The following is a 13,002-nucleotide window of genomic DNA, read 5'->3' on the forward strand; positions in this document are numbered from 1 at the left end:
GTGAGCTTATATTCCGCAAAGGTGTAAGTGCCGGATGTTTCTTTGAGCGCTGAATGCAACTTCTAAAGAAGCAGTCTGGCTCCGGGGGGAGGGTAGGTTGGGGATGGGGACGCGCTCTGCTCTGGATGACCCGGGCAGACGCGTGCGTACGCCCGAGCCGCTGTAGCTCGAAAGCCATCTGTGACGGGGACAGAGTCCGCTGTATTTTCGCGGCTTAGTTCACGTTGAAGCGAGAGGCAACACGAAGGTCAATTCGCTCGATGCTGCTGCCGCGCTTCCTCGCTCCAGCATTCTTACAGTGAGTTTCCGCGGTCATCGAGCGAGATGTGTTCACGCTTTTAACACGCTAACAATCTAAAATGTTTGTTAAGTTAGTAAGTATGGATACGTTTACAAGATTACACGGCCGATAAAGCTACTGTTCTTACTTCGTATAGCTGTCCACTAATTTGCTATCGCAATCGATGCTCGCCTTTGTGTTGAATTGTTATTTATTTATTTATTAATACTGCATTCCTGTTTGGCTATATAAGAAGTGGTATATCTAGTGAGTGTTCCGCGGTCTAATCGTGCAAGCGTGCTCACTTGATATCCGCAGGGGGCCCACCCTGTTCAAAAGTGGTGGGCGCAAACTGCCATTCCTGTCGTGCCGCCCGAGCCTGTTTCACGCCATTTCAGCACCCTACGGGTCAAATGCGAGCGTGTATAGCCGTGGAACCATCATATTTCTGCAACAAATTGCACGACTACAGCCCTTATAAATACTGATGAGTGTAGGATTGAGTTTGATGCATTATTCCTACTATGGCTGAGTGAACTGTTAGTGTGCGCACGTATTGCGTACTTCTCGTCTTTCGTCCGGGTTGCGCTGCCCACCTATAGCAACTTGTTCAATCACCAACTCGCGCAGCTTGCCGTGTTAACTGAGTGAGCTCTCGAACGCGATCACCCCGTCTCTCGGATCGGCACACCTACTGCTGAGCTATGCATCTTTGCCGAGCGAGAGGCTAGCTCTGATTGTATCAGGGAATATGGCTGCATTCCCCACTACAATCAATGTAGTGCGCCAATGGTGTCATGTGTGCTCGTTACCCGTCCATGGTCAAGTAATGGCTTTCTTTGATCTACAAAGTAAGGCGCGGGTGTATGGCACTCTTGCAAAGACGTAAGCGACCATCGCATTAGCGCTCACGGCTTCTTGTACACACGCTGTAGACAGAAGGTAAAAAAAAAGCTTACCCGAAATTGCTGAGGCCAAAAGGGAACTCAGGAGCGCATTTTTTTTATATTTACCATAATTGGATATTCTTGAGGCCAGAAGAGTCGAGCACGAGTATACGAAGTCAGCCAGTGCGTTATGTCGAGGGAGGGAGGGAAAGAGATAAGGAGAAGGCAGGGAGGTTAACCAGAATAACGTCCGGTTGGCTACCCTACACCGGGGGAATGGGAAAGGGGAAAACAAAGATCACCGGGAGAGAGAGGAGGGAAGGAAAGAAGGAAATTATGGCGAGTTCGCTGACGCGTGTGGTCTTACAGAAATTGCATTAAAGTCACAGATGGTCGCACAAACCCGTCGTCCTGAAGAAACACAAAAGCGCCTTGACTGCTTTATGGGCCGACGGGTGATGGTGGAGGTGTTGCAGCAGCACCTGCACAGAAAGCGGCCGATTGTCCAGTTTTTGAAAAGCTTTGGCAAGTTCTTGTCTCTCAGGGTTGTATCGTGGACAGTGGCACAGCAGGTGGTCGATGTTTTCTTCGGTGCCACAGACCTCGCATGCTCCACTGTCAGTCACTCCAATTAATGTAGAGTATGCCTTTGTGAAGGCAACTCCTAACCAAAGGCACAGAGAAGCGTAGCTTCACGTCGAGGAAGTCCGAGTGGAGGTCGAAGTTTCAGGGAGGGGTTTAGACGATGAAGTCGCGTAAGTCGTAAATTTGGCGAGTTCCACTCGGTCAGTGTGAGACTGCGTGACAGGTGTCGAAGCTGCCTTGCGGCGTCTGTCCTCGAAAGCGGAATCGGAACACTGTGCTCTTCATGATGTGCTGTGCGAGCAGCGTTATCGGCGCAATCATTGCCACTGATTTCACGATGGCCAGGTACCCATTGAAAAACGACCTCGTGACCTTTTTGTTGGACATGATGGTAAAGTTTCGCGATTTCGTATGTCAATTGGTCATGGCATCCGTGTCGGAGAACTGACTGCGTGCACTGTAATGCCGGTTTTGAATCACAGAACACAGCCCATTTTCTAGCTCTTTCAAATTCAATGAATTCCAGTGCTCGACGCAGGGCCGTTAGTTCTGCCACCGTTAATGTCGTGACATGCGATGTCTTGAAGCGCAGTGTCATTCCTCGAGTTGGTATAACCACGGCACCACCAGAACTGCAAGACGTAGTCGATCCATCGGTATAGATGTGCACATGGTTGCAGTACTTGTCATGCAAAAGAAGTAAGCTCAGCTGTTTTAGAGCAGGGGACGGTAGATGTGTCTTCTTCTGTAGTCCTGGAATCATTAGATATACTTGTGGATGGCTCAAACACCACGGAGGAAACGCTGGCTTGGCCGCAGGTGCGTACCCTGAAGTAAACGACTCATGATGTGCACTGACAATGCCGCTAAATGTCGAGCAGGGCCTTGCAGCAGTGAGGCTCGCCAAGTGGTGGGAAGGGGTCCTAGCACAATGCCTGAGATGAATACGCATTGTCTCAACGGTAATGTGCGTCGTGATTGGGTAATCCTGCGCAAGCGCAATGGTTTCTGCCGTTGATGCACTGCGTGGTAAGCCCAGACATATCTTAAGGGCTTGGGCTTGAATACTCTGAATCATACGAAGGTTAGTCTTGCAGGTGTTGGATATTGCAGGCAGGCTGTATCGCAGGAATCCAACGAACAACGCCATGTACAGCTGTAACATAGCGTGTACAGATACTCCCCAACTTTTTCCTGCAAGGAACCTGGACAGGTGACAGATAGCAGTCAGCCGTTCTTTCACGTAATTCACGTGCGGAGTCCAAGATAGGTCTCTGTCAATTACGACTCCCAAGAACCTGTGACTTCTGCTGTATGGTATAATTTGCCCGTCAATAGATACGCCGTAAGCAGACATTCGCTGCCTCGTGAATGCCACCATTGCGCACTTCTCGCATGAAATTTCAAGTCCTTGTTCCCGAAGGTAGCAAGATGTCATTGTGGCAGCCTTCTGAAGCCGAGCGCGAAGCTGAAGTCGTGTCACACCTGATGCCCAAATGCAGATGTCGTCCGCATAGATGGAAAGTCGTACGGTGCTTGGCAGGTTGTCAACTAATCCACAGAGGGTGAGATTGAAAAGAGTCGGGCTAAGCACTCCGCCTTGAGGGACTCCTCGCCTACCGTAATGCTCGGATGTCGGGCCATTTTCTGTGTCGACATAGAATGGTCTCCTCTGTAAGTAGCTGCACACCCACATATACATCTTACCACCAAGTCCGACGGCTTCTAACGTGCTAAGGATGGCTTCATGGGTGACATTATCATAAGCCCCTTTAACGTCTAGAAACAGAGAAGCAGATAGTCGCCTACAGGCCTTTTGGTGTTGCACAAATGTTATCAAGTCAACAACGCTGTCTGTTGACGAACGACCCCATCTGAATCCGGCCATAGCTTTTGGGTAGATTTCATAGTACACTAAGTACTATCCCAAGCGTGTTAAAATCATTCTTTCCATTGTTTTTCTGACACAGCTGGCAAGTGCTATCGGACGGTATGAGGAAATGTCCAAAGGTGACTTGCCAGCTTTCAGAAGTGGAATGAGGCGAGTTGACTTCCATTCTTGCGGAACCGTACTCCTCTGCCAGGAGTCGTTGTACAGGAGCAAGAGTGCCTTCCGAGCTTGATCTCCTAGCTTACAGGGGGCACGGTATGTAATGCCGTCAGGTCCTGGCGCTGAAGAACGCCTGCACAAAGCCAGCGCAGCTTCTAGTTCTTCCATAGAAAAAGGGCATTCCGTGCGGGGATTGCATGAGAACGGTGGGTGGTGAAGCGTTCCCGTACGCGTTTCATCGGTATTTGCTTCGCCAGCAATCTTTCTGCAGAAAGATTCAGCGACGTCAATATCTCTACATTGTAGATGGAGTGCCAGAGATTTAAACGGGTGGCGCTGACCAAAGGTTGTGCGAAGGCCACGAACAGTCCTCCATATAAGCGACAAAGGTTTTCGTGGATCCAGGGACTCGCAAAAGGATACCCATTGCCGCGAAGCCAGCTTGTTCATGCGACGCTGTATTTTCTTTTGTGTTCGTCTAGCCAATCTCAAATCATAATTGGACTTCGGGAGTCTATATCTTCGCTCCGCACGACGACGAATTACTCGAAGTTTCGCTAGTTCGAAGTCGAAATCGGTGCGGGAAGAACTCTTCGAAAGCAAATGCGTGGTTGTTTGTATGGCATCTTTTATCACGCCCTGTAGGTTATAGGAGGTGCCATCACGACAACAGTCTTCCATTATTATTTTGTATTTAGGCCAATCGGTGCACTGGACGGTTCTGGAGGACTTGAAGCTAGTCAAACCTTCGATATTCAAATAGGTTGGGATGTGGTTGCTATCCCGCGTTTCTAAATCCGAAAACCAGTGCACTCTTCTCGAAAGCGAACGTGAAACGAAGGTAAGGTCCAAGAACGCTGATCCACGCAGATATGTAGGGCTTCCATCATTTGACAGGCAAAATTCGAGTTCATAGGCAAAGGACACCAACATTCTGCCTCTAGAGTTCACTTTGGAGCTTCCCCATAGGTAATGGTGGGCGTTAATGTCACCAGTGAGCACCCACGGCTGTGGAGTCGATGTCAAAATTCCCCGTAAACGCTCACAATCTAGACGGCTTGTTGGAGATAAATAGGCTCCAAGAATTGTGAACGTGAGCTTTTTCTTCTTCACTGTTAAGCAAACGTATTGATTTGCTTCGTCAGGAGGCACTGGGTGATGTACATAAGTGAAGTCACGGCGTATAAACACAACGACCTTGCTGCACTCTCCGTGGGTAGAGGACATAAAGCACTCATACCCGGACAGTCTGATGGGAGCTGACAGGTTGGGCTCGCAAATCACGATAATGGGGAATTGGTGCGTAAATACAAACTCTCTGAAGTCGGACATGCGTGACTTAAGCCCTCTGGCGTTCCACTGAAATAAAGATGCATTCTTGACTTCCTCTTGAAACGACGGTAATTTTTGGGCCGTGGTTTTACCCTAGAGCCGCAAGCACCGGACTCAAGGTGTCCAGCACCTGCAGTGCGCTCTGTGCCGACGGGGTTTTCATGTTGCTCAGTAGAATGCGCATGGCGTCCATAAGTGACTTTAGCATCACTACGACTTGGCGATCCTCAGTCGTCGTCGCATCCTCGGTTCGTGAGGTCATTGAGGGCGGCGCAATTTGATATGACTCCGATGCAGGTTGTGCTAGTGGAAGTGTTGGCCACTCTTCAGGAGGTGCGAGTCTTGCCCCTTTCTTCGTGTTCGCAGTGTCTGTCGTTGTGGAAGTCGGCGTTGATACGGTAGCCGCTTTGCCGGAAGATGGTGTATATCTTTCAGCAGACGTAACTCTTCGTGATGCTCTTCGATGGCGATGTCGTCATCGCCTGAGAGTAGCGGCAGCCTCTCTGTGCGTTGAACGGTCCCGTACCATACGTTTGAGTACTGCTCGCTCGTTCTTCACCCGCGGGCAATCATTGGATGACGCCTCATGAGTACCATGGCAGTTAGGGCACTTCAACACAGTTGCGCGGCAGGCATCTGCTGAATGAGATTCAGCGCACCGTGGGCACACGAGGTTATTCCTACAGACACCTCTTACGTGTCCCATCTTGTAGCATTTGTAGCATTGCAGGGGCTTCGGTACGTATGGGCGGACTAGATGGCGGACGTGGCCAACTTTGAGATGTGAGGGAAGGCTGTCTCCCTCAAACCACAGCTTCAGGCAACGTGCGTTGCCAAGTCTTGTGATGTGCGTGATGAGAGTGCCTTCTGTAGTTGGCTTTATTAATATAGGTAGGTCGTCGGTTGGTATAGAAATATCGACATTATAAATGACGCCAACACTGCCATTGCAGCCTGTAGGTATCATGGATCGCACTTGTACTTTGTCGATCTCCGTTACGTGCCGTAGGCTTTGCAGTGCATTACGGTGTAGAAGATCTACTGCTAGGACATTCTTGCATGCGTTTATTCTCACGTCCTTCATCTCGTTTGGCGCGATTCCCTCAAGAAACGCAGAAAGGACTTGCCTGTTCAGAAGTCGCAGATTGGACACTGGGTCCACAGGCATGAAGAGCATGGCGTACGGCCAGCGCTGAGGTGTTGTCTTCACGGTGGAGACACTTGGCGACGATGACCTCCGTAGCAGTCTTCTTTTTGTGGTTCGGCTCATGACAAGTGTGAAATCGTCGTCCGACGAGTCGACGCTGTCCGAGTACAACTCGGTTGCCTCGCTGTCCGTGTCACTTGACGCATTTCCACGTTTCCTGGATGCGACACCACGTGATGGCTTGACTCCAGGAAGGTCTTCGAGGGCTTCTTCATCCATTGCCGCAGAAAGGGAGCGGCAGCTTCCAGCTCCCACAGTTTGGAAAGAAACAAAGCGAGACAAAGGTACAAGCGTTCTATGATAGAAACACTTCGTCGTCGTCCAGGCTCGCGTTATGTCGAACCTCCTGGACAATCTAGGCTCCTACGCGACATAGGTGGTTGGCAATGTTTGAGCTCCGCAAGCTTTACTATTAATATTATTGTACCGGCGAAGCGAGTGGAAGCGCAGGAATTTACTTAGCTACGTTTTGAGGCGATGATATCGATTAGCGGCTGTAGCTGATGGGGGTTCGTTTAAAACGCGGAGGGTTTGTTTATTTCTTGTGGTCGGCACGAAAACCAGTGCACCGGCGGCTAAAGTGAACATATCACACGTCGGAGCGCTTGAACCGCTGAAGGTGTGGAGCGTCACATTCACGCTACCGCACACTATTTTATAAGGACTTTCACTCCACACCGTCCTCATGTTCACTGCAGAAACGCTGACTGCTACGTACAGCCACCACAAGGACCGTAACCCCTAGTTTGAGTGCTATGTTTCATGTGTAGATAATAGGAATATTTATGCGTTTACAAACGGAACAAAAGTTCACCGTCACACCTAACGCCACCCTATTTGTTGCTGGAAGTCATTCCACGTTACCCACGAGCTCAAATTCTTCAACATGGTCGTGGACAGTGTGAGAATTCTGTTCTAATGCAAGCATTATTCTTTGTCGCGCTTAATCAGTGGTCCGAATTGCGCTCCGCCAGCGTTATCACCGGAATCGGTTGTACATGAAGAGTGAATCGGCTAAAACTAAGCGCCCTATAACGTGGGGATGTACAACGTTTTCTTTTCTCGCCATGCCAAGTTTCATGTTTGCACTGTATGAAAGCAAGTTAGTCTCGCCTGCACAAGAAAATAATGCTGGCCTGCCTCCTTATCCTTATATTATCGCTTCAGAGAAGTAAAAATGCCTACATTTTTTTTACCTTGGTGGCTTACCATCGTGCAGTAGAATGACGATTCGTTAACTTGTCACCGACAGCAGGAAATATTGGTCCCCCTTTTTAGCGCAATATATTTGCCCTAAAGTTGCCTCTAGTGGTGAAATATAACAACCACTCTCTTTCTCTTTTTCTCGTTTTCTCGTTTTCTCTTTGGCTGTTTTTGGACACGATTAGCATACTTTTTTCATTTATTTGTATCTTCATTATCCCTGCAGGCGTGTTTCTCAATTTGTCATTAAAGCGAAGCTTTCTTTGCCTCTTCGATTTTTCCACTACTGCTGTTGCTTCTGTCGCTGTCTTGCTCGCCGCATTGGGGGAGCAGAGGTTAACAGGGGGGCAGCACGAAGCTTGTACGTACACGGCAGGTTCGCTGCAGAGGGGAAATACCATGCGAGAAACTCCTTTGGACCTTTCCATCGCGTCCTGTAATGAGCTCTAGAGCTTCCTCAGCGTCACTAGAATACTCCCTAGACTGCTGTAATTGTCCGTGAGCACTGCGCCGGCTAAACGTTGCTCACGGACGCAGGGCTCCACAAGGACTCTCTTTACACGTTCAACGAGATTAGAAAGTCCTATCAGGTCGGCAGTAGGGCCTATACCCCGCCCCACGCCAAAACTCTCCAGGCATTAGTCTTCCATCCTTCGCATGCCGAGACCGGGTCCTATCGCAGCCTATAGCGAGGCTCAGCTGATACGCGGACCCGTACGAGCCCGATTGTGCGGATTGCGGAGATCCCTTCTGCACTTTAGAACACGTGCTCTGGCGGTGTCCCTTGTTACGGGACCACAATCATCTCACGACGGAAGGAGAGTGGGAGGTGGTGCTCAAGAGCTGCACCCTGGCCGCTCAGCTACGGGCCGTCCAGAGGGCCAGGTAGGCAGTGAACTTTAACCATGTACTGAGGAGCTCCTCAGGACATGAATAAAGTTCACTGCCTACCTGCACCCATAAAAGCATTTCACAAGCTGCAGCACTTACATTCGTACTAACGCGCCACGGTGGATAGATAGGAGGCAGGGAGAGAAAGTGTAGAACGCGTATAATCGACGCAGTCACGAGACTAGTGAATGAGAGTATTGCCACTTTTCGCTCCTGGCAGCTCGTACACATGGCAGGAGCGCGAGTTAGTGAGAGTGCGATGTAAAAACGCAAGGAAGCGCTACTACTAGACACGGCAGCAGTGGCGGAGAGGCTGAATAAGTTTAAGTTCAAGGTGCGATACACTTACGTTTCCGCTATTTTTCAAAAATAAAACAAAGTGCAAATTTGTCAAGTAGACAGATGACAGAGAGCGCGCAACCGCAAAGCCGTATTAAAGCGCCCTAATCTCTAGGCGACACTACGGAAGCGGCCGCAGGTCAAATCAACACCTCGGTGCTCGCCGCGGTAGCCTTGCGGCTATAGCGATGCTCGAGGTCGCGGGTTCGATCCCGACCGCAATAGCCGCATTTCGACGGGGACGAAATCCAAAAACGCTCGTGTCTTAGATTTAGGTGCACATTAAATGAACCCCAGGTGATGAATATCAATCTGTAGTCCCCCGTTACGCTGTGCCAGACTGTGGTTTTAGTATGTGAAACACCATAACTAAAGTATGATACTTCTGCCCAAATGCGATGTGCCATGTGAGGCAATGACGATGTTCAACCTTCTCAGAGGTTAGAAAGTATGGCGCACGACAACGCCTCAAGCAAACACCTCCCCCTGTGTGTGTTCTGTGTACTACGCACACAAACAGCAGTGCTTCACGCAAGGTAACGTTTAACGCCAACTCACCGCTCTCGTTTTGCACTAAAACGCCGAAGCACCTGAACATTAGCTGTAAACATCGCCATGAATTATCGTCAGTCAACGCAAAAATCACAGAAATATTCGCTTACATCGATTCGCGCACCGCATAGAGTCCGTATAACTTGTCTTCATTTACCACTATTCTTTTTTTTATTTCTTGCGTTCTTGAGGCCGCTGAAACGATTAATGGAGGTATTTATGAGCGAATGTTTTCCATATTCATGCTTTAAATTATCCCGAAGACATTTTGAGGACACCTGTGTACTCTATTAATTGTATTTGCAATTACTATAGTGAACAGTCACGTTTTGCTCATTTATTAGCCTCCTGTGGACATTAAGGTAGTCTGTATAGTAGAAAATTATAGTGCCTGAGAATTTTAAAGATGCATGTGTTTTCTGAGAACTCCTGAAGTTAACAAAGTTAATGCCTGAAAGGTGATGCTGGTACAAATGGTACAGTTGTCCTACGCATACTGTACAATATACATCCCGCTTATTATTCTCATGCAAAAAGCTTGTCCGGTTTTAGATGCGGCTTTTTTTAAAGAAAACTTAATAATGAAGACATTCGTTGGTATCTATGCTTTTGTGGTGTGCACCCGTGGTTCAATGACGTTGATTCCAGAGCATCATATTGTACGTACGGAAACCTATAAGTGCTGTTAATATAAGGCTGTGTTGTGCGCTTCTTTCTTTTTCTTTGGGGGAGGGGTAGAGAGAGGATTTGCGTTCGAATCTCATTGAAGTGTCTTAATGACATACCACAGTGGAGCATAGCCCTTGGTTTTCTATAAAATGGTAAGGAATGAAGAATGTTTAATTGTTCAGGTTTAGAGTCCTATGTGAAAAGCTAAGATAAGGGAAGTCGTAGTGGAAAGCTTCGGAATGATTGTGTCCACCTGTGGTTCTTAAACAAGCAGGTGCGTATACGCTGAGAATGTGCGTGTCTGGCTTCAGGCTTTAATAATGGGTCTCTGCTAGTTTATGCTGTGCAGAGGAACACCATGACCACTGGTTCACTGCTGAAGCAAGGGAACAATTGAGCAGTGCTACCTGACTTTGAGAAATCGTTGGGTAGTTGTCATCGTAACATGTGGTCTTTTTAACCTTCGCTTCAGAAAGAAGAAATTAATTTTAACTGTTGGTCATCTAATTTCACATGTGACATTGTCACCATGTGCAGAGACTGCTCGTGGTTTGGAGAGCTTGAAATATGTTCTCGCTTTCGTATTTATAAGCATTTCCTCTGTGCAGCATGCCATTGTTGAACGGAAAACGCAGCAGGTTTACCACTCTTGCAGGTACAACAACCAGTGGATTGTTGTCGACTACAAGCTCTTCAAGCCTGGTACTGCTATTGTGAACGACACGCTGTGGATCCTCGAACAGATGCCGTAAGCACACGTCCTTCTCATCTCTCGTGCAACTTGATATAGCACTTTTTCTTTTTCATTGCAGTGGAATAATGCGTCAAAAGGACGTCAGTGACATTCTTCGAACAAAGTCGTATTGGCCCAGCTACAATGTCGCGTGAGTACTCGGTTCGTTTTGTACCATGTGCAGGCATTATTCTCAAATGAAATGGAACTTACTTTAACATGTTTTTCGCGTTCCAGTCTCGCACTTTGCGAAAAAATATTGCGCCAATAAATATGATTGTTCATGGGGGACGAAGTTGTATTTCGCACTTGCCTGCCTTTCACCGTATCATTGCTAAGAATCTGTGAGCGGGTGCTATGTTTTCATCAGCACAAAACTCCACCGTGCTTTCTTTAGCCACACAGGCTAACGGGCCCAACCACGCCGGGCCCAAATTTTCTCGGTACCGATCAAGTTTGGCCAATATTGGCGTTGGGCCGGGCTCATGTGGGCTGTTCATGTCACTCGGGCCGGGCTCGCGCTGAAGAAAGACGACTCCTGCGGTGCTCAAATTTCTGCTCTTTTGTCTGTTATCTTACTTGCGCGGGACAAGTGTCCATCCGGAGACTTCTGGCTGTCCTCCCCTACAGCACCGTCACTTGCGCCTGAAACCGAGCACTGTCAGGATTGGGGGCTCAATCTCATCGCTCGTGATCCGTTGTCAAGATTGAAGTCTGGCATGAATTCGAAGGTAGCTGGCCCATGCCATCGTCCAAGATATCCACGCTGAGGATGTTGATGAAGGGAAGAACTGCTTCTCATCGAGAACGAGGAATATGGGGTTATTTACAATATTTATATCAGTCCAACATGACTGCTCAAGAGAAGTGTGTCGAGCACCCGCACAACAGCAGTTTTTTAAACACTCAGTCCGCCGGCGATACAAGGCGGAGAACGTTCGTGTTTCATCGCAAATTCGCCGCCACCCCGCAGAACAGTTTATGCACACAAAGGCACACACATTCTGATGTCCGGAGCCGACGGCAGAGGGGAGCCGTTCCGGGAAGCTCGGAGCCATTCTGGGTAGCTCGTTGTCCTGCGTCCCGGTCGACGCGTGGGAAGCAACAAAAAACGGCTTACCCGCGGCAGCTCGCGCAAGCGTGGCAGATCAGGTCCGCGCTTGGGAGCTCGGGCACAATAGTTCGTCCGCCGAACTCATTTCGTCACAACGGCGATGGGGCTAGGGGATGGCGGCGGTTTTCAGCACAAAGCCCGCTTCACCGAACGCATCCTAGCTGAAGCGACGGAGAGTGAGGGATGCGCGTCTTGTTCCCCAGTCGTAATTGGGTGGCAATCCTGCATTGCAGTTCGCCATTCTTAACAGCGCCTCCATGGCCCGAAAAATCTCGACTGTCTAGCGCTGACAACCGCTAGGCAGGATGAGAACGGCTGGTGGTCAGGGGGGGGATTGATGTCTTGGCTCGCAGCGACCACTTGTGTATTGATGTCACCGCCCCAAAACATCCAACAAGGACAGGCAACTGCAAAATGAACCCCACAACACGGCTCTGCGCCGAGAGGACGTGCATTGGCTCTCACTTTACACCCGCTAGGCTTAAAAAAAACAACATAAGTGCAGAAACAAAAAAATGCTGCATTTCGCTATGCCAATTTCTGAAACAAATTCCGTGCTGACAAATTCAGAAATCATGGAAGGAATCCTGCTAAATGAGAGGGCATCTTCTTGGCTTAAAAAATTAACACTAATAACCCTAAAATTGAGGCGGGACCCTCAAACGCAGAATTTAGCCTGCTTAAACCATCCGCATTGCTATGCAACTTTCCCTTCTTATGTCTAACGGAGAAGTTGTACTCTTGGAGAGTGAAGCTCCATCGGAGCAAGCGACCATTTTTGTGTGACATTTGACTGAGCTACGTCAGAGGACAGTGGTCGGTCTCGAATATGAACTTCGCTCCGTACAAGTAACACGACAACTTCTGGGCGGCCCAAACTAAGCAAGCGCATTCCTTCTCTGAAGCGTTCTAGGCTTCCTCCCTTACATTTAGTTTAAGGCTGCCATAGAGGATAAGATGCTCCTCGTTATCGTCGCCGACCTGACTAAGTACCACGCCTATACCTCTGTCGCTTGCGTCGCATTGAATTATGAATTCCTTTGTGTAGTTTGGCGCGCGAAGCACAGGACGAGAAACCAATAGCGTTTTCAAACTTTGGAAAGCGTTCTCTTTGTCCTTATCCCAGTGTACGTTACTCGGTGCTCCCTTTCGGAGGGCGT

The 13,002-nt window shown here is 48.8% G+C and overlaps 1 protein-coding gene across 2 annotated transcripts in view; it reads left to right on the forward strand.

The window, feature by feature from the left end:
* LOC135899468 (putative phospholipase B-like 2) overlaps positions 1-13,002 on the forward strand; it is a 93,217-nt gene that overhangs the window by 55,379 nt on the left and 24,836 nt on the right. For both annotated transcript variants that reach the window (XM_065428740.1, XM_065428741.2), the window contains 2 exons: positions 10,651-10,743; positions 10,808-10,879. In XM_065428740.1, coding sequence (XP_065284812.1) covers positions 10,651-10,743; positions 10,808-10,879 — 165 coding nt within the window. The remainder of the gene's footprint in view (positions 1-10,650; positions 10,744-10,807; positions 10,880-13,002) is intronic.

Source organism: Dermacentor albipictus, chromosome 6 (assembly GCF_038994185.2).
Source record: "Dermacentor albipictus isolate Rhodes 1998 colony chromosome 6, USDA_Dalb.pri_finalv2, whole genome shotgun sequence".
Lineage (NCBI taxonomy): Eukaryota > Metazoa > Arthropoda > Arachnida > Ixodida > Ixodidae > Dermacentor > Dermacentor albipictus.